This window comes from Aspergillus versicolor (assembly GCF_001890125.1).
Source record: "Aspergillus versicolor CBS 583.65 unplaced genomic scaffold ASPVEscaffold_3, whole genome shotgun sequence".
Lineage (NCBI taxonomy): Eukaryota > Fungi > Ascomycota > Eurotiomycetes > Eurotiales > Aspergillaceae > Aspergillus > Aspergillus versicolor.
The window spans coordinates 3,062,507-3,088,266 of NW_024467526.1; the positions used below are offsets into that span (position 1 = coordinate 3,062,507).

The following is a 25,760-nucleotide window of genomic DNA, read 5'->3' on the forward strand; positions in this document are numbered from 1 at the left end:
GAATATGGCTATGATATTTCAGATTATGTGTCAAGCCCTTCATTATGTCAAACTCTTCACCATCAGTAGGTAAGATGTTGGTACCAGAAGCAACGATCGCGCGGGCGAGAGAATACTATTTGGACCCGGTTCAAGTAGGTGATAATATACGGGTAGTAGTGTACATATAGTAAGACTTTCGGTCTTGGCACCCCCCGGAGTCTCGCCCACGTCTGAAGTTATCTTCTTCATGCTAGAACAATTGAAAATGCCAATTAAAAGTTTGACGGCATTTCTCAGGAGCTTGCTCCAGAATTGAATGTTTCGCATATTTTGTGCAGGCGTTGTGTTCTCTTTCTTTTCAGAGTTTATCTATATTTCCTCTATTTAAAAGATCAATAGCTGCTAAAAATTCAATATCTACCATGAAAGATGTCCTCGAAGGGATTCAACAAGGTCTTCACTGCTTATACTGACTGACTCGAATGTTGCCAATATATGCTGATCAGGACGTACCAACGTCGCCTGGCCTTCCTTTAGACGCATCAATTTGAGCCACTCTGGCTGATCAAGCTGAAGCTCAAAGTCGACGCCCAGAACAGCAGTCTCAATCTTGAGAGCACTATTCACAGCTGTCGGGAGCAGCTCTCGCGCTTCTGCAATGCAGGTCTTCCATTGTTCAGCCCAGGCAGAGTCCACGACGATCGTGAAAGCGTTCAACGGACAGAGATCCAGCGTGGAGTATTCCTTCTCCTTTACCTGCTCCGCTGATAGTTCAGATACATACGAAGAGTCCACCGGTGGTAAAAGTATGCTTGACTTCAAAGATCCAACCGGCCGAATCCACGCATGAGGGAGCCGGGCTCCAGGCACACAGACAGGATTAAAGACAGACGCATGGCCTGGAATCTCTGTATCCCCGTATACATATCCAATATGCAGATTGAGATTATCAAAATGTTCTCGCTGCCCCTCAATACCCTTGTTAATCTCCACCATAGCCTGAGGGTCTTGGATATTGCGATACAGATTCTGCCTTGCGACATCGACGTTCTCGTCTGTTGTACCTAGCGCCTTGAGGAGACCGAATATCTCTTTTCCATTTTTGACGCTCTGGTTCGAGTTCACGAGTGCTACCTGGCGGCGGTCGGTTTGGTAGGTGTTTAGTATGGCGTCGCCGGCCCAGCCTTGATGGACGGCTGCGAGTTTGTAGGCGAGGTTGTGGACATCGCCTAGACCGGAGTTTAGGCCCAGTCCTCCTGTTGGTGGGAATGCGTGTGCAGCGTCTCCGGCTCTGATCGTGTTAGATGGCTTCGGAGTGATAGATGATGCATACGTACAAGAAGACTCGACCGACGAGGTATTCATTTGCTACCTTTCTGCTCAGAATCCACGGCCGATACGAAAGGACGTCGTATTTAACATCTTTGCCGATAGCTGCGTTTATGGTCTTGCGACAGAGTGCTTCGTCCCATGAGTCTACAGGGTGTTTCTTCGACTAGTCCTGTTAGCAGTGCCGTGATAGTAAACAGAATAAGAATACTTACGTCGAAATTGCAAATCAGCACCAGATCGCCAGACAGATCATATCCGATAATGAAGCCGGATGTTTCAGGGTCCATGATCCAGTGCAGCATGCCTACGCGATCGCCGATGACTGGTCGCAGGTCGGCGTTGAAGTGGATGGTCATCATTGTTTCGACTGACTCGTCAGTATCTACATCCATAGTAGAAAAGCACAGGGCTGAGACTTACATGAATCCTCCCCCTCGCTCTCCACACCCAGGAATCGTCTAACAGCGCTTTTGGCGCCATCGCAGGCTACCACATGCGTCGACTTGATAACATACTCGCGACCGGAACTGCGGTCTTCCACAGTTGTGAGTACGTAGTTGTCAAACTGCTCATGTTAGTGTTTATCCTGGTAAGATAATATACTAGTAGACACTACCTGCTCCAAGCGGACGAACGAGTGGTTCTTCCGAATCGCACCGAGCGGCTTCTGGGCCAGCTCCCTCGCCACCAGCTCCTCGAATGCTGGCTGGGGAATATTGTGGATCATCTATTGACATTAGATTGTAGTCAAGATTATATTCAAGGAAACCTACCGCAGGCGTTGCATCCAAAACTCCAGGATCCATGCGTTCATAGGGCAGTCGTCCAACCTGCTTCCCGCTAAGGTTCGTGATGAAATTGACCCAGTGGGCGTCTTCACGGCACGACCCAAGACTTCGGATCTCGTTTACATCGATACCAAATTGGCGACATAACTCTAGAGACCGAGGAGAGAGCGCATGAGCTTTTGGCGCAGCCAGTCTGGTGGGATAGCGTTCGACGATGAGGGTTCGGACTGTTGGGTCTTAGTATAATTATAGCTGGGTCTGTAGTAGACTGCACACCGTTTAGCTGAGCAAGCATGTATGCCAGGAGTAGGCCTGATGGACCACCGCCGACAATGAGTATAGGGACTTCATCGTCGAAGGACTCGTCGACTTTTGATGGAGACATTGCCCCGCGATGCCCCTGAATGGAACTTGTTGCCCTATATACGAGCAGGGCTGCGCAAGGAAGTTTATAAATGGACTCCAAGGATACAGTTACGGAGCCACGGATCACTGCAGATAACAATTAGGTTTATAGCAGATTAAAAGGTCCTGCCATGGGGATTCCCAGGCCCTTCGCGCTGCACTGAGCTGGTGCGAGCTGCGTGGGGGCTGATTCGTTTCCCCACGAAGTGGGAGATGTCCCACTTATTCCCACTTATTCCCCCTGTCTGACACTGCCAGATGCAGCTAAACCAGTTAGCGCTGTTAATAATGTTGGAGGTGCAGGTGGGGATCATTTCCCACTTATATCCCATGTCCCTTTCCCACTCAGTCTGGACGCGAGGCCAGTCAAACACCAGCATAATGTCGAATGTTGACTGCCAAAAGGAGGAATTAAGCGGGCCAAGACGATTCAAGTGCTCCAAATGTGGAAAGAGGTATACAAAGCTGGAGCATGTCAAGGTACGTATCTCTACAGTTATTCTACATTGCTGACCAAAGTAGAGACATGAACGGTCCCGTAAGTCTTGGATACCTGGTGAGAAACGTATACTGACGAGGTAGACTCGAATTCGAAGCCGTATCGCTGCAACGACTGTGGCAGACAGTTTGGTCGGCAGGATGTACTGTTCAGACACGCAAAGCTCCATCTCGACAAGAAGCTGCCTGCAGTGTCTACAACGGCAACACCACAAGATCAACCATTGTTGAGCCAGGATACTCCTAACCAGCCAGTATCGACGGCGAGTCCAGATGTGGCATTTCCGACCGCGCATATACCGAGAGCGGATGCTGCACCTCACACCACGTTTGAGGACTCGGACGAGCTGCTCAGGTGGCTGATGACTGGATATAGTGAGACCGATGCATTGCATTTACCTGGATTTCCCGATTTCGACAACTTCATCCTTCCTACTGATACTGGATACTTGGGAGATAGCACGCCGCTCGACAATCGGCCACCGGAAGCAATCGGCGTTCAACAACTCTTCAGACAACTGGACGACATGTCCAAGCGTCTGAGTTCTGATATTGACAATTGTGGAATCACGTCGGACTTTCTAGATGCCTGTCTGCATGAGTTCTTTGAGCGAGTGTCGCCTGCTTTCCCGGTCATCCATGCGCCGACCTTCTCATCCCAAAGAACGATTCCCCCTCTGCTGCTGAATATGGTTGCCCTAGGATCCCTGTTTGTCTGTCTGCCTAATGCCACTCGAAAAGGCGAACTTCTATGGCGCCTAGGATATACTGCAGTAGCGACTTCCTGGCGAACGCTTATCAGCCTCCGCCGGCCGCATGATAGATGCGATGGTGTGCAGGTGGTACTTACAGCTTTACTGGGCCAGACATATGCTCTGTTATCGTCAAATACAGAAATCCGAACGACGGCCTTTGTGTTCCACGGTCTCGGTTTCTACTGGGCCCGGACCTGCGGAATGTACTCCGTCCGGGACACGCAGACGTATATACCGGGCCCCAATGCCTCGGAAGAGGATAAGAGAATGCTTTGGGAAATGTGGGCTTCGTCAGAAGTCCAGCGTAGAGCTGTTCTGGGACATTATATTCTTGACGGACTGATCTCGCAGGCATCTGGGTCGCCGACGAGTGCCCGTCATCTCATTAACCAGATAGGAACTGCATGCTCTGATGAAGTGTTTTCGGCGACGACGGTCGAACAGTGGATAGCTGCCATTTCGAAATCTGAAACGGTCAATATGCCCATGTCGAAGGTCTGCACGGCCCTGTTCGATCCTGGGTATAGCGATGCACCGCTCAAGCTATCGTCCTTCTCACTATCGGCCCTTGTCGAGGCCCTGCAGTCACTGGTTGGGGAATCCAACGAGGTCACAGAGGGCACATTCGGCGTTGTCTCGCGAGAGCAGATAATCAGAGCACTACTAACTTTGTATAGAGTGCACGTATCATTTGCCCTGGCCTCCGAGAAGAAAGTGATACGTTGGCACAACGTCTGCATGGAGATCGCGGCGCCTTCGACGGCACTCTACCTCGCCCTGTCCGAGAGATATAACATCATCCCACTGCCTGGGGGAATATCATCCAACGGCTCAACGCAGGTGATAAATCTAGAAGACTGGGCCGGGAGCGCAGATGCTATTCGTGCACTTCTCCATGCTGTAGCCATCACCCGGCTCGTCCATCATGCTCCTCTTGCGCATTCTCAGGCGCCGTTCCTGCCACTGGCTATTTTCTCTGCTGCCATGGTCTTTAGCGCCATTTGCTTGTTTGGGTCGAGTACACTGGAGATACCATCCTCGCCGCGCTGGGAGTATGTCTGGGCGGACGGAGCACCATGTCAAGGAGATGAATTCCTTGTTGATCTTAAAGCGAAGAGCAAGGGAACAAGCACTTCGAATCTTGTCAACGAGTTGAACTTCCTCCAGCTCGCACTCAAAACCGTTACATCGTTCTGGGGGATATCCGCCGAGATGGAGAGGGTGGTTGGGCATTTGGCTGTTCTTGCGCATGAGAGGCATTCAGCTTCCAGGACGAGTATTTGATTCTTGATTTTGATGAGAGGCTCTCCGCAAGGATGTACTGCTCTGCAGAATATGACTCTTATCTAAACAGTGTTTCCCCGTTGCAACACACTCTGGGCATAGACAAAACCCGCCCACATGCTCATATCTGGGATTGTCATCACAGACTGCGCAGTAAATGCGCTCTCCATATTCATTAATCAATACTCTGCAACTGGAACACTCAAACTCCCCAGTAGATCGCTTCCGCAGGTCCCAGTTCAGCGGATACGGTCCAAACTCCGAATACTCCAGCCCAGGTGCCACCACTGCCGCTGGAGAAATATTGGCTGTCAACGGGTCGTCAAACAGTCCCCGTATTGCTGTCACGGTATCACGCTGGGAGGACTTTCCCTCCGAATTAAACACCCACTGGTCAGCGACAGACCGCGCTGTTCGACCGGCCGACGTGGCATGATCTATGGTGTTACTGCCTCTGGCGAGCAAGGCGGCAACAACATGCTGGTGTCCATTGACCGTTGCATAGAATAGTGGAGTGCGCCCCTCGCTGTCTGGTGTATTTATAGCCTGCTGACAACTGCAGCGGATATAGCGTCCTGAAGAGCCTGCTGGAGCATTTTGTGGAATCGGACGATATTTGCAATTGCCGGATTCCACATCGGGTCCATCGTCCAAGAGAGCCAGTACCATATCCAGCCAGCCTCTCTCTGCAGCCAGCGTCAGTGGTGTCCGGCCGCTCAGGTCCTTTATGTGAGGATCGGCCCCTTCTCTCAAGAGGACCTTTGCCAGGTCGACGCGGGCATTCATGGCGGCCACCATCAACGCGGTTATCCCGCAATCATCCACGGTGTTGACAGGGACACCGTTCTCAAGCAAGGTCATGACCAGGTCGTGATTGTTCTGTCGGACAGCCAATGACAGAAGCGTGAGCCCCTTTTTGTATTCAGGCTCACACAGCAATGGGTCCGCGCCCAGCTCCACCAGAAGCAGAGCTATATCCCCTTCAAAGCTTCGCAGAGCGCAATCCAGCGCAGTAAAGCCATAGCTGTCATCATCCACGTCTGCTCCAGACGCCACGAGCCGCCTCACAACTGCAGCGTGCCCGCCCCACGCGGCCATTACGAGTGGCGTTTCTCCCCACGGCAAGACGTAGTAGATATCAGCACCGCTTTCCAGTAGCATCCGGACGATCTCATCCTCACCACACTGCGCAGCCAGAGGTAAAGGAGCATATTGCCGAGGCGTTTGAGACTCATTCGGACACGCCCCGGCATCCAACAAGAACCGTACTGTCTCTATTTGGCTGTGCCTAATTGCTGTGCGCAGTGGCGTATTGTGCCGATCTGGGCCGATGATATCTACACCGCGATTCACCAGAGCTTCACCACGTCAAGATTACCGCACTCCACTGCGTAACTTAGTGGTGACATCCCGAGATCATCGGACTCGTCGAAGAGCTCGCCAGGAACACTTTCCAACAGTCTCTCAACAACTGCGGCATCGCACCGTCCCGCAGCGTAGCAGAATGCCGTCCGCTCCCAACCATCCTTGACCGAGACATCTGCCCCTTGTTCATACAGAAACATAACAAGATCATTGTCACCATTCCTAGCAGCCGCGGTTAGAGCCGTTACGTCTTCCCTTCCTGACCAGTTAATGTCAACCCCGGCATCCAGCAGGACTCGAATGACTTCTCCATGGCCATTTTCCGCTGCCAGCACCAGGGCATTGTAAAACTGATACTCATTTTTCGCCTTCAGCTGCATTGTCAACTCGATTCCGCGTGAAATCAGAAATTTGACCATCTCAGTCTGGCCGTGCTTCGCAGCCGCAAAGAGAGGCGTCGTTTCCGGGTCGTGGACGATGTTATCGCCGCCTGCAGCGAGGAGGCACTTGAGGATGTCGATGCGGCCGTGTTTGCCTGTCCAGTGTGAGGCGGCGGCGCAACGCTGATCAATCGCCCAGCGGTAAATGAGCGGCTGGAAAATCCCATGGAATCGGCGGCAGGTTTGGAGGAGTGAGTTCGCGTCATTAATTGCTTTAGAATCGAGGCTTTGCCATAGGCTGTGGAGGAGCTCGGTCGGGAGGTCTGCGAGGCCCATCGTCTGGAAGCTCTGTCATATATTAAAAATCTTTATTAGTACAGTCGATTCGAGGGGGGTTGCAGGCTCTTTATAATCTGAAAGTGGGGATCCGAATTTTAGCTACTTTATGAGTTGACTTTGGCTTCCCTCAGTGCGTTGCTCGTGTTGAAGCTGGACGGGATGACTCCCTCGTCAACAGACAAATGAGAAGCCACAGAATACGATATTGGCTTTCGCACAGCCTCTGATTCACTACTATACCGCATTTATAGATTACATGCTGAAGCAGATACCCTGTTGATTCATGATTATATATACCTTACCTTAATCCAAGTCCAGCAACTCCCTGTCTTTCAATATAATATAAGAGGATATCCAATTCACACGCCTGTAAGTTTACCGGTACTGAAACTGGGCCTTTCTCTCTTTCTCTCCTCTATAATTCTGCTTTGCTATGTACTATAAGGGAAAAGTGACTCCCCACAGGGCAGACTTGATATGTGATAATGTCATTGGAGACTTAGCCTAGTATGACTAGAGGCCGGACTATGTTGGGCTTTTCCAACCCATGTTCTATTATCCATACTCGTCGCCTAGTAGGAGCATGTGAGAAGGCTTTTGATATATTTTATCAGCCTTGTGTTGGACAAGATTCGGGATCGAAGTTTGCAAGCAGTAGACTCTATTTTCTATTATTCCTGCTAAGTGAAGTCTTCTGCCGTTTATACAGTTGCCGTCTTATGCCATCAGTTGAGTGTTTTCAACAGGAAGCTGAGAATATCGTGAATTTTGATTTCAACATGCAGCTCTCTTCCCGAAGCTAAATCTTGGATCATCCCGATAATAGTGTCTGTGAGTACGGCAACGCTATTCTTTCACACTCACTGATTATTGCCACTCTAGAGCTGACTGCCTACTTACATGATTGTTCCTTGCCAGGATCAAACTAAGTCCTCCTGGTGCTATCTTTTGGATTGGTCGAGGCTATGTCCGATCATGTAGTAGGGGGATAGGCAATGCATCATAACCACATGTGCTTTGACCCCATGGGCTCATAGGTTGTGATGGATGCAAGCCCAACCCGATATAACGTATAGCAAACAGCGAGTTGCTGAGGTTTATTCCGTCCTAGGTGTTTCTGGCACATCCCATGTCCGTTTCATCTTGTGCTTCGTATTTCGAAATTCGACCCATAAAATCTCGATACCATAATCATCTGTTATCCTCCTGAAGTATTCAGGTTGCTGTACTGATGCGATACGAGGGTCCGGTTCTCCTTGGAGGTGCTCAGTCCTTACTAGACTATGGACTATGGTTTAGTCTGCGGTAGATTTCAGGCGGGAGTTGATTGATATGGGTGCTACACCAGAAATCTGCGAGAGAGCATGGCATGACTGCTGACTGACCTGGAGAATCGCAAGTGGTCGCGCTGGAGACCAGTGGCCGCCCTTTGAGCGTTTGCTGAAGTTGCTAAAAAGTATCCAACATCTTTTAGAACCCAAGAAGTCACAAACTTGTCAGCATCTTCCACATTCTCGAGACATTTTCGTACGTCAGAAACTCGGTAACAAATTGTGGGTTTGAGTGAGAAATTTCCCAATCCTGTCTCAAAGCTTTTCTCCGAAAGCTCGAGCACTCTGGCGGATGTCTTGACTCGTACAAGCCTTGATGTCACAGGGTTGACGTAGACTGCTCTATTGCCTACCACCTCCTCTTGAGAGTTTCCATCCGGACCGACTTCTAAGCCCTTCTCACCTAACGACATGTTTTTCCATGGCCAATGGTAACAGAGGCAGCAGCATACACAAGACACTACCAGGCCTGCACCTACATTGACAGTTAGGTATCACCGCTTATACTAGTAGGTCGTATACTTACATTGCGCAGCACGTTGCTCACAAAAATGGCGCCGTGCAGCTTTCGGATTCCCCATTGCTGGACCAGAAATAACTTCCGTTATCCTAGATTCTGGTGCGAGAAGAAATAGCGTCGTCACTATGCGGTTCCAGGAGGCATATATGGGCGCGGCGGGGTACTTACTCTATCTCATGATGTCAAATGTCAGCCTCCCCAGATCAGATGCCGTCAGCCTGAAGCAGGAGACGACTGGCATTCTACATGTGACTCCAAGACCTTATCGTCAGTTTAGCCAATTAATATGCAGCCCTTTCTATTCCATGAGTCCAAAACTTAGAAAGACCTATATTATGGTTATCGAGTGATTAGCCAGTAATATTGCATGTTTCCGTTTGCAATATCTCAATAATGGTACATGATGCAGTTCACCCCATAATCCATAGTTCCCAGACCTTGAGCCTCATGATTACACATGTCTTCTCTTGGTTCGATACATGGAACAGAGTATCGCACCACAGATTGTCCCACTTCAAACCTAGACTAACTAGAATCTACACACTCTGTGGTTACCATGGTACAATTCAGCCAAATCTTGAATAAGCTTTTTGCATTGCTCTAGATTTTTAGAGCATGTCATATGGGCCACGAGATGTTTTTCCAGCTACACTTGCACTCCAGCTGTGCCTACAACCTGCAGTTCTTCAGAACAATCAAGCACTTTGCACAAGCGAGATACCACTCATGGCCCCAACAAGCGGCGTGTGCTTTTCTAATAGCTCCGCTATCGCAGATTCCACCACAAAGAATTTCATCTCTGGAGTTACTGTGTAAGATATCTACTCCCAGGTGTCTTACTATCGCATGCTGATTACTCTGCAGTCTCGTATCCCTGTTTGGACGTGATGCCACGAATCGCTTCCTATCCCAATCAGTCAGCATATTTGATTGGTTAATCTTTGCATTGGCACCATTGGGGGTACCGACCGCTATTTTTGCCGTCATCCGCACCTCTCGAATGCAGTTCCTCAAGCGGATGGTTGGATTGGCCGAGGATAAGGTCTCTGATGTCGAAAAGGACCTTATGTCTTCGACTTCTGATGATGTGTCTGAAATCTGGGATGGAGAAAAGGTTGTCCGAGTCATTCGTCCGTCTACAGTCTCGGAGCTCTTCTTTGCCGGCCTAAACGGGAATGCCATGGAAGAGCCATATGGGATCTATTCCTCGCAAGAAGCAAAGTGCCGTGATGGAGTCCTGGAGACAAAGCGTATGTGTGAGTTTGTTTTGAAGAATATATGTGATAACCAATTGTGCAGATGAATGGTCGGTTGACCACGATAACACGGAACTTCAGCTTTGGGACAAACATCCTGAGTCGCAGCCAACAATCGACTCGGGAGGCGATATGGCTTACCCGCCAAATATGATGCTCAATTTGGGACCCTATAACCGGCTGCCATCACTCTGGACCACTACTATTCTGGGTATTTTCTTGGAAGCCGCTGTGCTCATGGTGGCAAGCCTCACAACCTTCCACCCTACCTTGGCCAAATGTTTCAAGTCCCGGCACTGGCCGTTTTACCTTTTCGCTATCGGTGGCGCTCTACTATTTGTCGGCCTCGTAGCATGTGCAGCGGCAATCGATGGAGCAACGCGAGATGTCATCTGGAAGCCTAGATGCCCGAATGTGGCAGTTATGTGGCTTCAAAGAGCCTCTGATACTGATGGGAATACCTCGTATGTTATCGCTAAAAGGATCAAAACCGACTTTATCACCTCCCACCGTCCGCATGGTGTACAGCCACTTGTGAAATTTTCACCTCTAATCATAAGCTCGATTACCATTGGATTCCTCATGCAAGCAATCGGCCTGTCGACAATGCATTGGCCACCTCAGGTGATCCAGTTTATTGCCACCATAGTCATGTTCGTTTGTAGGAGTTACCTGCGCCGGCAAGACTCGCCAGATCGCGTCAAGAAGATACAAACCGGCTGTTGTGAAGACTGGATTGCGAAGATGTTTGTTCTCAACCCGGAGAATCTATGGTCAGAGCCGTCATCGGACGATCCCGACGTTCATTGGAAGTTGGAAGCTCTCGAAATTGGCAACCAAGACTCACGTTTCGGCGAATCCAAGTGTGCGCAGAACCTGCTGCAGACGCGCCGCTTTCTAGCCAACATGACCCAGAATGGCGGCCATCCTAGGCTTCTAGCATCATCCCTTGCTTCAGCCATCGACAACGTCATTCAGGCGACATCTCAATTCAAGATCTGGAAAGACGTCGAGAGTTGGTCCTGGAATGTTGGACTTCGCGTGGACGATGGGATTCCTGAGGAAGTTAAACTCACAATTCAGGGGACCGAGAAAGAACTGCATGCAGATGAAAAGGCCCTCGAGGCTCTTATATCATTGCTCCCCTCTAGTATCATTACCCGGCAACGCACTGCATGTCCAAGGAGAGGTCTATTGTTTGTGGGCCCCGGTGATCCACGGATTGCAGAGGACTTGCGAGAGTTTGGGCATGTCAATGACCTTGGTCTTTACCAAGTGCCCCCGGTAGACCAGTCGCAGGACCTCAGAATATCAGTTGACCGAGATATGATCCCTGGGATTGAAGAAGAATTCTTGGAGACAGCTCGTAGCTGGGCTGAGGGTGAGACGGTCACGTTCGACACAAAGAGGATTTCAGAGCCCAGTGAAGTTGTTGGTGGTCGAGATGCCGCTCTAACCAGGATATCAACTCAATCGCCAGGTGAACTGTTTGCGCAGCATATATTTGTCTGTTTCATGTGGATCATTGCACGGGAGCTTGGTGAAAAAGGAAAGAAGGTTGACCCAGGGGAGACAAAAAAGCAAAGCGCAGTTACAGGAAACCTTAAGCGGTCCTGGTTGAAGATCTTGATGCGAAAGATTGAGCTGACCAGACTTGGAAATATGGATTTCGCAACTTTCGCCGTCATTCCGCCACTGTCCCACTACCGTCTACTGGATCGAGACGATTTACACTCTTCAAGGCGAAACTTTGTGTCGCATCAGCCTTCATCAGTGGGTGTATCTCCATCTCGCATGCAGTATAGTCCGAATGACGGTATATCTAGTCAACTTGAAAAGTTCATACAACGGTGTCCATGATCCTATCCAAGCCTTTCGGCCTATATAATGGCCGCAGTCTGTCAAGAGTGTGGCATTTATCTACCTCTTGAACATCATCCATCTACGTCTGTAGGATGTTTTTCCGGCTACTACGCGTGCTCTAGCTTAGCCACTTTCAGTAATGAACGGACGCAAAGATCAAACAGAGCCTTTTCAATCCCATCCTCAGCTTCAACTCCATAGGCAACGCCGAGAAAATCCCTCCCAGAGGTGACACCTGCCTCTCAAAGCAATACTGCCTCTGAGCGGGAGCATTCGCAGTCAACACAATCCGCAAATTCGAACCAGCAAGCAAACGCGCCAAGGCGATGACCCGGCTTCGTCGAAAGCACAAGCTCGAATGGTTCCATGCGGTACTGGGGGGTATTTGGGAATGTGGTCAAGCGGTCTTCCTGGTATTCCACCTTACCAAGGGTCTGCACCTGCGCGTCGCGGTTTCCCTGGCTTAATACGTGTCCAGAGCAAGCAAATATACAGAGATGACTGGACAACACAACATCTTTACATTCTCTGCTATTCTACTGAGATCGTGAGATAATGAATGGATCAGACCTGGAAGGTTGAGTGAAGAAGGTGCCTATACCTTTTCAAATATGGTCTTGGGTCGTGACGCGCTTCAGAATTTTCCTGTTGGCAGGTAGGGTTAAATCTGACCGACAGTCCAGACGAGTGGATATATGAAGGGCCAATGTATGCGTTGCCTTCGCACCCTGCTACTCGACCCTTGAACCCTACCTACCGATCAAAAAACTACGGCCGCCAAGGATGTTGCCTGTCTCGTTCTAGTAGGTGACCAGTGCTGCCCTGAAGTCACGCGACCTGGATAGGCAAGGTAAGCTTATGCGGTAAGTGGGTAAGTAGTAGGGGTAAGGGTCGCGTGATACTTACCTTAGTTACGCGTGAGTGGGTAACCGGGGTGATTAGCTAAGATACTGTTTATTCTTTATACTGGATATAGAGTTCAGAGCTCCCTACTAAATACTATAATAAGGTTATTAATTAGTAGACTAATTTAATAATTATGATTGGCTGTCCTACCAAGGCTGGTTTCTTATTACTGTTCTAACGGTCGTAATATTATGGCTTAACTGCGGCTGTGCTATTGGCTAAGTAACTACATGTGATTCCAGTTCTTCGTTCTCTTAACGGATAATGCAGGTAACATATGCTTGAATATATGTCATACTGTTTAAGGCCTAGAATAGTGTCTCTAGCCTGATTGGCCAGATTCTCTTTTAACCTTTTAAGACTGGGGATTAGTGCGGAGGCTCAGACAGAGTTAGGCCTTTTATTTGAGGCTGAGTGCCTAAAGTGTGTAGATAGTCTAGCTATAATTTTAATCTAATTATCTTACTAAAGAAATCAATACAGGCTCGCTAGTACTAATTATAGATAAGTATTCAAATAAAAAGGATGCCAGTAATAGAGAGATATATCTTAAGATTTACTAGTACTAATATAAAGGGAATTCCTATTTCAAGAAATGATAGATGGCCCGGTTGTCACCTAATAAATCCAAATAACTCTGACAGCTTTCCTCACAAGTGGACATTCATGTCGCCTTTGACCGACTGCTCATGATTCAGCCTCTTTTACAGTCTATGCTGTCTTTTATATTCGATTTAAATAAGCCAAGCCCACGCCTCCTTCCGGGTGTGCCTGTCATCCCATACCTTGCGCCTAATTATCTTGAGCGAGTTTATACTGGTGTGCTGGGTAAGCTTATTGGTGTTTACCTGTGCTAACCTTCCGAAGGTCGGGGTTACTTACGTACTGTTAATGACAATGGATCCATCAGGTTGCATCTACCTTTGGTCGTGGCGGATGATGGCGTTTTGGGTATATTTGTTCCTGCATGTGCATTAGAAGAGCACGGTGTTTGCCCTAATTTAGCGGCTCAGGCTGTTGGTAAAATGTGGCGCAACAGTGTTATTGCAAGTCGGACTGTTTTTTGGTGGAGTGGCCGTAGCATTTGTCTCCCCGCCTCGCGCGTGTCCCCTTCTATAATGCCATCACGACCAACAGCCCAACGATCGCAGAGCAGGTCGGCGCTGAAACTTTTATCGACGCCTGGGCATTAGTTGCGCCGGGTAGTCCTGCGTTGGCCGCGAAATTTGCGGAAACCGCAAGCTCTATCGGCCACGGCAGTGAATCGGTTTACGCGGTAAAGTTACTGGCCGCCATGGAGGCCGAGGCGTTTGTTTGGAAAGACGTCAATCGTCTTTTGGATGTAGGTCTCAATTTTGTGCCTGCCGATTCACTTGTTGCTCGGCATAAAGATCCGACTGATGAATGAGGTCCTCCAGATTATATGAAACTGCTGTATAGTAGATAGCATTAAGCTAGGTCTTAACTTCCCTGAACAGACCATGTGTTCCTAGAACCAAGAATATCACTTCCTGAGAATGGTCAGATAAGCCCTTGGAGTTGAATGTTCATAAGCTGGCCAGTTTGGCACCCAGGATCCACAAGAAGAAAGTTTTCCAAGAGTGATATCCCGCAGAATAGCGAGAACCATTCACTCGAGATAAAAAAGAACTAAATCCTTCTTTCTCACTTAACTAAGTTCTAATAAGATTTATTTTATTTTAGTGGTATTGTGGTTATTTAAATAATTAAATGTTAAATAACACATTAGGGTGGCCGGTTGACCCGTGGTAACCAGCTGGCCTGTGATTTATGTTATACCTTGTGATTCTCAGGCTAGAACATTCGGAACACTCTGTATCCACAAACTTTACCTACAGAGCGTAATGGTGATGCAATGTAAGTATATGTAGAACCCACGCAGCATAAAATAATTTGATGTAGGATAGTTACTTAAGGAAAAGCGGCACAAAGAGACATCGCGCCGTCTGCTTATAAAAACACCGAGGATCTTGGCAAATAATTTACTACGCCGCTGAAGTGTTTAGATGACAATATAACTGCGCAAAGATTGACCCGAGAAGGGCCTAGCTAGTAAGTACTGCAGGACAGGTGCCCAAACAAAGGAGATATTAATATTATGATTGCCAGGTAGTCGTGGCTTTATTGATTTAGAAACTTTTCCGTGCGTGGAACACCTTGCAGAATTGGCAATGAGTACTCATGGGTGGCACATAACCGTTAGCAATTCAGTGAACGCTGTGAGGCTTAAGTGAACCCCTTAGCAGTTAACGGATCCTAAGCTAAGTTACAAATAGATGGCTGAAATTTTACCAAGAATGGTAACTGCGACACACTTCGCTAGTTACCAACGACTGGCAATCGCCCCTATTAAAGAGATAATCGATTGCGGTAGCGAAAACCCTAGGGGTAAGAAACTTGAAGCCTGGAAAAAGCGGAAGATCCAACAGCTCCACTATGTACAGCTTGCGGTATGATCCTACTGAGATTGTACTATCGAGTTACTGACAATGTAAGGCAACTGTTATGCTCGCAGTTGACGTGCAATGTCTCTCTTGGCCCACAGAGGATCGTCATTGGACGGCCCGTGCCTTCTGGTACTGGTGTACAGTCCTCGATGTGTTTGCTATTGGGATGTCTTCTCAACAACTCAGCATTCTGCAGTACCTTGAGTCTTGCGAAGTGCATCACAACTTACTCTTGGATATGATTGCCAAAGACAGCAAGGAAGGAAAGCATACAGACTCAAACATGGTCTATGTATGGGAATGTCCGATGATGCTGTTAGTCCATTCAATGATTTTGTTCATTGTTGCAGTGAGTGTGCATGTATCTTATCCCTTGATAAATGGCCCTAGGTGGGGATTTGATTCGAAGGTAAGCAACCTATCACCAACGGAGCGGGATAGTTACTGATAATGCATCCTCAGATTGCAAGTGTATATCTTGTGGCATTGGGGATGAACTTTTTCAATCTTTTATATTGCTCCTACTGGATATACAAAAAAATGCCAATATTTTAAGACAGTCTTTTATGTATGCTAGAGTGTTTCTGGTTAATATCATTCCTCGTGTTGTATATTGCCAGCAGGGAGTGAGTGAGCAATTGAGTGCAATGGGACAGGTTACCTGATTCGTGTTACAAGGCTGTCTTTAGCTTCCCTTTCCAAACCAGTTGAAGAAACAAGTGTGTAACTGAACCATCGTCAACGGATGATGGACGTTATGCGGCATACAGAATATCTATACTAAAAAAAAATAAGAGGTGCTTGTGTCAACTTTTAACCCCAAATTATCCACATCCTAGTAGGCCATGATTACAATTCACGATAGCTAAGGAATGACCCTGATTTAAATAATACTGCCTAGGACAATTACAAGATTTTCTGTTAATTGTATTATGAATGTTTCTATCTGCTGATCCCTTGGGTATCACGTTTAAATGAGAATTAACAACACTGAGAACTATTCACTAGAAGGTTGGGCAAAAATCAGCCGCGCATGTGGATGTATATAGTATCACTGTTTCACAGACTAAGTCGTAGCGAATATGTGGCTCAACGAATTGAATACTAAAAGAGTCTGACTTTCGTTATACTCACAGTAGACGAAACATTTGTATGTCTTAGTAACTTGTGGGTACCCGCCGAGGAGCAAGAGCTGAGTAAAGCCTGGAGAGCACAGAGTGGCCCCAGTGTTGTTTTTGAAGAGTATCTTTGCATCATCTATAAACTCTGAAAATCCTGACAGTGAGTCGCCCTGTATGAATATTCTTTATCAATTTCTGCTCAGGTATAACGGTTGAGTCGCAGGTTTTCATGATCTCCATCCCACGCGTCAAAAATCCATCACCACAATCTATATGCCTCCTTCTAAAGAAGCACGAGTTCAAATGGCGATTCTAGCCTATTAAAAGTAACAGCCTTAATAAAACACGGCATCTTTCTAGTAGTTCTATTGCTCATATTCAACATATTGAGAAAGCCGCGCAAATAGCAATGCAAATTAGCCTTCTTTTACAGCAAAAAAATCACGGCCTTACACGCTGAAGGCGGGCGAAAATGTCAGTAAAGGGCAAGAATGCGCGCTGAACTACACAATGGCCGCCTTCTTCATGTACAGGAAGGTCAAAAACGCGGTCAGCAGCTTGACACGTAGCTTAATAAGCAACCTGAGGAATCTACTCCGGTGCCTCGTCGACGATCTCCGCAACGCTGGAGGGGTTGTGGGACAGTTGGACAGACAATTCGAAATTGCCCTAGGGAATATCTGTCATTCTATATATTAATATAGCCAATCTAAATGGCGCTGTTGGTTAGGAAGCCTCGAATATGAATGGTTGCGTTGAAAATCCGCGGTTCGGTGGTTGGAAACGTTAAACTCTGCGGAGAAGCAGATGATGTCAAGGTGATACATGAGACTTAAGAGATTGTTACTCTTTTCTGCGGTTACTCCTTGGATAACATTGAACAAGCCTGACAGACCATTCAAGTTCCTTTTGGCACGGGAGCATTGGAGTCTCATACAGATTCTCATTTGACTTTCACTCGTACAACTCTGAATTAAAGGTGTCATCACTCTGCCTAGGTAGAAGTTATACCACGAACACTCTCGAAATTCCGCTCAATTGATTGCTGTATGTCATAAATATTTAAGTTTAAAATAGGCTGGGCTCGTTGATAATGTGGCATGACACCTCCATGTTTAGCATTGGCCCTACTTATTAACACAGTGACGCAATGGCATGGTGTTAGTATATCAGGTAGTCAGAATGACTGTCAGCCAGCACATTTTGTTGGTTCTCTCACATCTGAACCTGCCTTCCCTAACGGCCCTATACCTTATCATATACCTTATCTCGCACAGAGACTTCGATACTCAATGATTGCAACGATGCTCATCCTTGCATGCTTATGCATCTTGGCGCCCACTTTATACCTGATATATAAGCCATCTCTATCTTTAATAGAGTATTTACAACGTCGATGGCCAGATGTTCTCTGGCACGTTGCGACCCCATCAAAAATCATTGCACTCACAATTGATGATAGCCCAACTGAGTGCACTGACGAGATTATGGAGATTTTGAAAACCTACGAAGCAACTGCAACTTTCTTCATTATAGGATCGTACATTACTGGACGCGAGTCGACACTCAGGAATTTAATCCGTAATGGAAATGAGCTGGGGAACCATGCAATGTTCAGCGAACCATCGCGATCATTAAGTGATGCCTCCTTGGCCTACCAACTCCAGTCTGTGGAGGAACTCATCGATACGGCATACGCTGCAGTTCATACTGAGCCTCCTCCAAGATATTTCCGACCAGGGTCAGGCTTTTTTAGCAGTAGGATGCTCAATTTGGTAGGCGGAATGGGATATCGAATGGTACTTGGCAGCATTTACCCATATGATCCTCAAATACCCTTCTGGAGAATCAATGCGAGCCACATTCTAAGCATGTTGCACCCTGGGGCCATTGTTATTTGCCATGATAGGAGTTGGACGATTCCGATGCTTAGAGACGTTCTGCCTAAAATCCGGCAGAAAGGTTATCGCATAGTTACTATCACGGATTTGCTCAAAGAATGTAAGCTGTGAGGTTAATGATGGCGTAACTAAATTACAGACTAAGACACTGTTGCCTAGTAAACGTGTACAAGAGACCAACTAACCATATGGTGAGTAGGGAGGGTTCGATTCATACAGGGTGTTCCGGGGTTAAGAACCCGTAAAGAATAAAGCATTTCTCTGAGATTGACTGCTAATCATGAGGGGCGTAAAAGGAGGAGGGTATAAGGCTACCGAGCTTCAACAATCTCAATGAGAGGCCTCCCCTCTTTTATCTGCGGCGCCGTACTCTGAGTCAATTTTGACACAAACTGAAGTTAGCACATTGTTAGATTTCCTTTATACCCCATGGGCTGGGAGGGTGAACAGGATGTTAACAACAAGTTAGGAGCGATGTGGCTCTCCAGTGTACTTATTCAGTCAAGTACAATTATATGCACTCAAACTGCTAGTAAGTCCGATATAATTTACCTGACGCAAGTGAACCTTTCGCAGACCAAAACACACCAAGATTTTGTAGTGGATTAGCTCCCCATGTATCGGGTCACCAGGTCCCCTTTAGCCAAGTCTGACGTAGCTTTTGGTAAGTGTTTGTCCATGTCGTTCCAGTTCCAGATTCAAAGCTTTAATATTACTTTGTTTATTACTGCTGCTTGTTAATGTACTGTACTGGACTAGCGTTCTCTAGGCGGGTCTGGTTATAGTTTATTTCGATGTTGTCATTCAATATAGTAGGGAGGTAAGGTGTTTTCACCACCGGTTACCAAAGACCGAAAAGTCTTATATAAAATCATTTCTCCCGGAATCATATGGTTGACGTTAGGCCTTTGGCCAGAAGAGGGATATTAAGGGACAAAAGACTTGCATCAAGCCCAAGTCCCTAAGCAAACGTAATATCGAGCATACTGACAATAATAATATACTCCCCTTTCCTAGCGTATTAGCTACGTATCCAATGAAGTATGGTTATGAATCGTTTCCAATATAGGTTGGCAGTCCTAGGAATAGAAACTCCGCACAGGCTTTTCGGGCGTGACGCTTAACACTATCCTAGCATTCATTCCACACTCGCTCTTCGACCATGGACATTGGTGGTACCATTCCAGCGCCAGAGTGATCATCAGGTAGTATGAATAAGGGAAACCTAAAAAGAATTAACTTTACTACTTTCTAGTGCCAGGCTAGACTTGCCTTGGTGGTTATACGTATTGTAGGCTTTTAATTTTGGGAGGCGAAAATATGGAAACCCAGTATCATCTGATACCTCTTGGCGCCGACTGCCCAAAAGTCTAGAGCGGGTCTCTCTATATGCGGACTTCAGAAAATTCAATTCATCAATGAGAGAGTGTCCAATAAAATAAGAATCGTCGCTCAGTCCTCAATCTCTCTGGAAATATGCCACAAGCAGCTACCTGCAGCTTCAAATCAGCAACCTATCGGAGGAGTTCCGAATCCTAGAGGACAGTCAAACGTATAGGTATGGAAAGTGCACTTTTCTATCTATCGTCTTCTACAGATACAAGGGAGAAACTGACATAAAAGAGCAGCACTGACCAACCTCCGGCGTGCGGACAAGTTCAACTTGGCGACACTATGAGTCGACTTGTCAGTCAGGTCCTCCCTGTAGTTGTCTTGGCCTTAATTGCTTGGGCAGGTCGATGGAAATTCCGCAAGCAATTCTTTTCTGGTAAATCAGGCCGAGGTGCTTTTGCGCTCGCCGCTTTGCCAGGTCGCATTAGGATACTAGCACGGAATCGAAGACAGTCTGAGTCCAGTTGGATCGCATCGTTTCAGTATTGGTCGTCTCTACTATTGTTGGCAATCTTTGGAATCATTTGTCAGAGGGATGAAATCAGTCTTTCACTTCCTGCATACTCTATTGACAGTCTGGCAAATGGATCCAAGAGATTATTGAAGTCTACTTGCGAAAGCTTAAAGACTGTGCCAAAGGACGGCTTGTTCAAATACCACTTTTTCTTGGTTGGAGGGGAGGAGGCACCGCAGCTCGCAGCTTATGATGGTGGCTGGGTTCCTACAAAGACGGCAGATACTCACGTGAACACCGAACCGTGGAGTCAAAGCAATGAAAGCCCTGGCCTGGAGTTGGATAATAACAAGGTTTTGCTCCAACTTTGTCGGGTTGATTACCGAGGAAGAGAGCATCAAGACACTTGGATAGTGCATTTGCCGGAACACAAGGAGGTACGCAATCATAGCCAAGCACTTAGCCGACTCGTTCAAGCAGAAATTTGGGAGACAGCCATTTTTACCATTATTATGGCACTCGTTATTATCTACCTCTTGAAATCCCCCACAGTACGTTTTATAGTTATCCTTGTCTTGGTCCTACTACTCCTTGGTCATGGAAAGCTTTGGTGGGAAATTCAACGCCTTGTCGTTCGTCTCCATGGTGACTACCAAAACTATGCTACGCTACATTTGATTCTATGTAGCAAGGCATCAAAATTCCTTTACCCAGACAGAAACCCCGAAGAGTCTCAGTCGATTCCGGACTTCCTTTGGGTGACAATGGTTAAAAGCAAAGAAGCATCTACTCAGGAAGGTGTGAGGGGATATACAGTCTGTGCAACAAGCATAGTTGAAGTGAAAAACTACCGAGATCGACTGTATGAACGACACTTTCGCGTAGCCACGATACCCTATACCGGTGGCTTTGTCTGTTTTCTCTCTATATTACACGGCATAGAGTGGTGCCTCACAACGACATTAGTACCAACATATGACTTCTCCCAGCAACATTTCGTTTTTATCAGCGTGTGTGGTACATTCATGAGGGGCTTCATTTCTAAGGATCTATACCCATTTTTTGCTATCACCTGCATTCTCCTTGACTGTTTCCTGGATTACACCGAGTTCAGACATAACGAAGCTGTCTACGACACGTTTGGTAGGTTTCGAGATATGTTTTATATAATATCAGCCGTCGCAGTGTACGGGTGTTTGGTTGACTATATAGGAGTGGTATTTTAGTCATCCTTTGCATTGTTCCCAGTATCTAATACGGGAAAGATTTCATTTCCTGAAGAGTACATGAGAGGGAAGAAAAAGATATCATGCCTATCTAAAAGACCGGGTAATCCGGTTGCATTAGCGCTGGATCCAGTGTGGCTTGTGCCCAGTCTGGACCACGTAATCGCTGGACGCAGGCATAAGCAGCCCGGATGTCGACCGGAGATAAGAATTGCTGCGCCTCTTCTGCACCAGACAGTGGATATACCATGCTATGATGCCCCGCAGTGGCAGATCATTGTCCCAGAATTGGGTTGTGAGAGACGCTATCATGGTGAAGTCATGGCCCGCTGTACCGAACCATAGATCCCGTCGGAGTATAGAGCCACCCGACCATAGTATGCGTATGCTCAGTCTGATTCAGTCTGATCTCACAGTCTGACGAGATGAATTCCACATCTGCTATTTCTGGGCCCCATTTCTCAACTCTCAGCCTTGCAAAACGATTCAAACCAATAGCCACAACCCTCGGTCGCAGGCCTTGAGAGTTCGACAAGTCATCGAGGCTGTGCACAGCTTGGTCTGCCTCTCCCATTGAACCCACCCAGAGCCGAGTACACCGGACCAATCCGTCAGCATTGGCAGTATCACCGATGACGAGTCGGGCTTGGCCGGCATCATCCCTCAACCGCTAGCCGTGGTTTATTCTGATGCCTAAAGCTTGGCAGTGCGGGTTTCTGGAAGCTCAGTCGAGGCTGTGGGGTGTCTGCTTTGTCGGTGATGCAGTAAGCGATTCCCTGGGCGGTCGTGATGTGGCTGTAGTCTGGTTATATACAACGGGGGGTCGTTGGTGGTGAGCTGGAGTGACAGGTTTGCAGCCATGAGGGTTCCTAGGTTTACTCTCTTTTTTTGTATTTGGTTCTTATTCGCTCTGACAGTGAATGGTATGTATATTTCTGATGGTAGAATTTAATACTGATGTCAATAGCACACTCAACTCGCTCTCTGGCCTTGTACAACACCACTACCCTGCAGAATGTCGCCATCCACACGGCGTCACACAAGGTCAAACCCTCCACGGAATTCAACATTACATTCACAATAGACGACGAAGAGACACCCGTCAAGTTAGTACTGACACCCAACCGCGACCTGTTCGTCCAGGAGCCACATATCCAGTTCATCGGCGGGAATGGAGCCCGCCGGACAGAGAGTATGAAACGCAGCAAGCACCGCGTCTTCCGGGGTACTGTATTTCTGCAATCACCTTCTTTCCAATGGATTCAGGTTGGATGGGCTAGGATCACTGTTGTTAGAGATGGAGTCGACCCTCTCTTCGACGGCGCGTTCAGTATCTCGGGCGTACAGTACGATATCAAACTCGAATCTAACAAGGAAAATGGCACTCGACAACAGCGAATGACCGTACAACGGGGCTACCAGGACCAGATATTAGCAGCAGCAGCTCCAGCATGGTCCGGGTCCTTGGAGGTCCTCAAACGGCAGTATACGCTCACCAGCGACGACTTCGTCGACTCCATCGGCAGCACGGATGGATGTCCCAGCGATCGCGAGATTGCACTCATCGGAATCGCCACGGACTGCACATACACTGGCTACTTCGAGTCGTCCGAGGACCTGGTCCAGTCCCTCGTGACGATGGTCAACACGGCATCCGAGGTCTTCGAGTCCGCGTTCAATATCGCCCTCAGCTTCCACAACCTCACCATCCAGGAAGAAGAGTGTCCAAGCTCCCCAACCCGTGAAGAGCCCTGGAACGTAAACTGCGCAGCTGGTGGGTTGGACTTCCGCCTGCAGCAGTTCACGGAGTGGAGGGGGACATTGAGGAACGATGAGAATGCCTACTGGACGCTGATGACGGGGTGTCCGACTGAGTCGGAGGTTGGGGTTTCGTGGGTTGGACAGCTGTGTGATAGCGAGCGGAGCACGAATATTGTGGCGAGAGCTTCGAATCAGTGGCAGGTCTTTGCGTATGTTCGTCCCTTTTCTTTTCTATCTTTTATTTTCTTATATCTCACCTTACTTAAGGCATGAATCTGCGCATACGTTCGGCGCATACCACGACTGTGATAGAAACACCTGCGCCCGCGGTCGACAGTGCTGTCCGCTGTCTGGCTCGACGTGTAGCGCTGGTGGCGAATATCTCATGAACCCAGTCTCGACGTCTCCTCAAAGCGAGTTCTCGCCGTGTACGATTGGGAATGTCTGCGCGGCCATGGGATCACGGATGGTGAACACGCGCTGTCTGACGACAAATACAAACACACCCACCGTTTCAGCTGGGGAATGCGGGAATGGAATTCTCGAAGTCGGAGAAGAGTGTGACTGCGGCGACGAGTGTGATGGGAATCCCTGCTGTGATGGATCGACGTGCAGGTTGATTGGGGACTCGGTCTGCGATGACTCTACGGACTCTTGCTGTTCTGAGTGCCAGTATGCGTCGGCGGGGACGGTTTGTCGCGCTGCTATTAGTGAGTGTGATATCGAAGAGACCTGCTCTGGGAATTCTCGAGATTGTCCAGAGGACGAGCATGAAGAGGATGGAGGCTCCTGTGGGACTGGTGATGATTTATTCTGCGCCACTGGGCAGTGCACGAATCGCGACTTGCAATGTCAGCAGCAGCTTACTGGCGATAATTCTACTATATCGTCGTGCGGGAACAATACGTGTATTCTGGAGTGTTCGTCGTCCTGGGGACAGGCTGGGTCTTGTTCGAGTGCTGGGAATGTCCTGGATGGCACACCCTGCGATGGCGGTCTATGCCGCAGTGGAGAATGCAGGAGTAGACGGGACAATAGCGGAAGCTCATGGGTGGACCGACATCGGTCTCTGGTTATTGGTCTATCGGCTGGAATAGGAGGTGCCTTGGTTCTTGCTGGTCTGTTCTGTATTATCTGCTGCTGCTGCCGACGACGCCCTAAGAAGGCCACCCCTGTGTCTCAGCCACCGCTACCACAGCGTCTTCCTGTCGGGGCATATATTCCTCCTCCGCCTGCTTACTCGCCTCGGCCTCCAATGGCGTCATATAGATATGCTTGATCAATGAATATCTTAGTTCAACCTTAGCCTACTCCATAGCCCATTTAGAAGATAACATGTCTAATCAAATTTCCACACCAAAGGCCTCTCACCCCGACGCCTCCTCCAATAATTCGTTGAAACCACCAATCCTGGACTCCCCCTGAGTAACCACCCCCATTTACGGAGAAAGCCCTCCGTAACCTCCCAATTCCGCGGCTCCCACGAGTCCCCCCAAACAACCAATGTAGCCTGTGTATTGCGCGTATCCCAAAACGCCATCAGATCATGACACAGCTCATCATCATCAAACAGATGCTCCGCTGCAATCAGAATGTCACGCATCTGCGGAAAAGGGAAGAAATCCAGCCATGGGTGGTGCGGGATACTCCGCTGGATGTCTGTAGGACGCAGACTGACTGGGATTGTTTCCAGATTAAAGGTGGGAGTTACCGGGGAATATAAATTGAAGATGGAAATTGTATCGTCACAGCACGTCCAGTCTGCAGTCATGCCTATGGCCCGGATGTTGGTCTCTATGGCTCTGTGTACGTTCAACCGCGTCAGACTGACTAGGTGGTCGATCTGTGGCGAGCCAGTCAGGTAACTCTTCTCTGCTGTGGCTTCGAACCAGCGCAGGTATTCCAGTGCATTTGGAGGAGCATGGGCGCAGGCTAATTCTTTTCCTTTCGCTGTACTTTCGCTGGAGGGAGAACTTGATGAAACCGAGCTCAACTCCGACCCTGAGCTCTCGGCTGTCTTTGCCGCTTTCGATCGCAGTCGGGCTGGTCTCCGTTTCTCGCCTACGCCATGTTAGCACATAATATCCCTGTGGCTCGAGTATCGACATACGCCACTTCCTTTGATTCTGGCGGTTCTGCAGCCTCCTCCTCTCCTTCGGGTCCATGACGCCGGTCCAGTCATCGTCGGGTTTCCAGACGTGGGCCTGCTGTGGCATGTGTGCCACGTGAATTAAAGCCCCGTCACTGGTTGTAGAGTCTGTGTCATGCTGTGCTTGTGCCATTATAGTCCTGATCGGTGTTGAGGAACTTGTAGGAGGGCCTGTGGCGCGTTTTATGCGAGTTGCTGATCTGCCGCAAAAGGGCCCAGACTTTTATTTCCGAGGGCCTCCTGCTATTGGGCAATATTATAGCGCTAATGCAGGTTGCTTACGG

The 25,760-nt window shown here is 48.2% G+C and overlaps 10 protein-coding genes across 10 annotated transcripts; 7 read left to right on the forward strand and 3 right to left on the reverse strand.

Annotated features, from left to right (window-relative positions):
- Positions 1-359: 359 nt before the first annotated feature.
- Positions 360-2,711, reverse strand: ASPVEDRAFT_61360 (uncharacterized protein). The gene is made up of 7 exons (XM_040815568.1): positions 2,379-2,711; positions 2,088-2,329; positions 1,931-2,041; positions 1,735-1,879; positions 1,527-1,681; positions 1,320-1,477; positions 360-1,273 (listed from the first exon to the last, which is right to left on the reverse strand). Exons 1-7 carry the CDS (start codon positions 2,485-2,487, stop codon positions 400-402), a joined length of 1,794 nt encoding a protein of 597 aa, XP_040666504.1. The 5' UTR covers positions 2,488-2,711; the 3' UTR covers positions 360-399.
- Positions 2,712-3,367: 656 nt separating this feature from the next.
- ASPVEDRAFT_129041 (fungal specific transcription factor domain-containing protein) lies at positions 3,368-5,044 on the forward strand (the record flags this gene model as incomplete). The annotated part of the gene is made up of 1 exon (XM_040806599.1): positions 3,368-5,044. One exon carries the CDS (start codon positions 3,368-3,370, stop codon positions 5,042-5,044), a length of 1,677 nt encoding a protein of 558 aa, XP_040666505.1.
- Positions 5,045-7,821: 2,777 nt separating this feature from the next.
- On the reverse strand, positions 7,822-9,083 carry ASPVEDRAFT_40279 (uncharacterized protein). The gene is made up of 3 exons (XM_040812114.1): positions 8,986-9,083; positions 8,514-8,934; positions 7,822-8,409 (listed from the first exon to the last, which is right to left on the reverse strand). The coding sequence occupies exons 2-3, from the start codon at positions 8,870-8,872 to the stop codon at positions 8,226-8,228; spliced, it is 543 nt and encodes a 180-aa protein (XP_040666506.1). The 5' UTR covers positions 8,873-8,934; positions 8,986-9,083; the 3' UTR covers positions 7,822-8,225.
- Positions 9,084-9,705: 622 nt separating this feature from the next.
- Positions 9,706-12,095, forward strand: ASPVEDRAFT_149678 (uncharacterized protein; the record flags this gene model as incomplete). The annotated part of the gene is made up of 3 exons (XM_040808209.1): positions 9,706-9,791; positions 9,844-10,229; positions 10,279-12,095. 3 exons carry the CDS (start codon positions 9,706-9,708, stop codon positions 12,093-12,095), a joined length of 2,289 nt encoding a protein of 762 aa, XP_040666507.1.
- A 1,483-nt stretch (positions 12,096-13,578) lies between these two features.
- On the forward strand, positions 13,579-14,662 carry ASPVEDRAFT_40282 (uncharacterized protein). The gene is made up of 2 exons (XM_040812116.1): positions 13,579-13,820; positions 13,887-14,662. Exons 1-2 carry the CDS (start codon positions 13,694-13,696, stop codon positions 14,195-14,197), a joined length of 438 nt encoding a protein of 145 aa, XP_040666508.1. The 5' UTR covers positions 13,579-13,693; the 3' UTR covers positions 14,198-14,662.
- A 301-nt stretch (positions 14,663-14,963) lies between these two features.
- ASPVEDRAFT_40283 (uncharacterized protein) lies at positions 14,964-16,290 on the forward strand. The gene is made up of 5 exons (XM_040812117.1): positions 14,964-15,077; positions 15,135-15,244; positions 15,302-15,475; positions 15,522-15,881; positions 15,935-16,290. The coding sequence occupies exons 3-5, from the start codon at positions 15,302-15,304 to the stop codon at positions 16,025-16,027; spliced, it is 627 nt and encodes a 208-aa protein (XP_040666509.1). The 5' UTR covers positions 14,964-15,077; positions 15,135-15,244; the 3' UTR covers positions 16,028-16,290.
- Positions 16,291-17,885: 1,595 nt separating this feature from the next.
- ASPVEDRAFT_27459 (chitin deacetylase family protein) lies at positions 17,886-18,605 on the forward strand (the record flags this gene model as incomplete). Its single annotated transcript, XM_040810013.1, has 1 exon — positions 17,886-18,605. The coding sequence occupies one exon, from the start codon at positions 17,886-17,888 to the stop codon at positions 18,603-18,605; it is 720 nt and encodes a 239-aa protein (XP_040666510.1).
- A 1,315-nt stretch (positions 18,606-19,920) lies between these two features.
- On the forward strand, positions 19,921-21,566 carry ASPVEDRAFT_70945 (uncharacterized protein; the record flags this gene model as incomplete). The annotated part of the gene is made up of 2 exons (XM_040816093.1): positions 19,921-20,052; positions 20,123-21,566. The coding sequence occupies exon 2, from the start codon at positions 20,169-20,171 to the stop codon at positions 21,564-21,566; it is 1,398 nt and encodes a 465-aa protein (XP_040666511.1). The 5' UTR covers positions 19,921-20,052; positions 20,123-20,168.
- A 717-nt stretch (positions 21,567-22,283) lies between these two features.
- On the forward strand, positions 22,284-24,636 carry admA (ADAM family of metalloprotease ADM-A). The gene is made up of 3 exons (XM_040815443.1): positions 22,284-22,489; positions 22,534-23,536; positions 23,595-24,636. Exons 1-3 carry the CDS (start codon positions 22,426-22,428, stop codon positions 24,604-24,606), a joined length of 2,079 nt encoding a protein of 692 aa, XP_040666512.1. The 5' UTR covers positions 22,284-22,425; the 3' UTR covers positions 24,607-24,636.
- A 30-nt stretch (positions 24,637-24,666) lies between these two features.
- Positions 24,667-25,609, reverse strand: ASPVEDRAFT_127098 (DUF3425 domain-containing protein; the record flags this gene model as incomplete). Its single annotated transcript, XM_040806421.1, has 2 exons — positions 24,667-25,375; positions 25,434-25,609. The coding sequence occupies 2 exons, from the start codon at positions 25,607-25,609 to the stop codon at positions 24,667-24,669; spliced, it is 885 nt and encodes a 294-aa protein (XP_040666513.1).
- Positions 25,610-25,760: the final 151 nt, after the last annotated feature.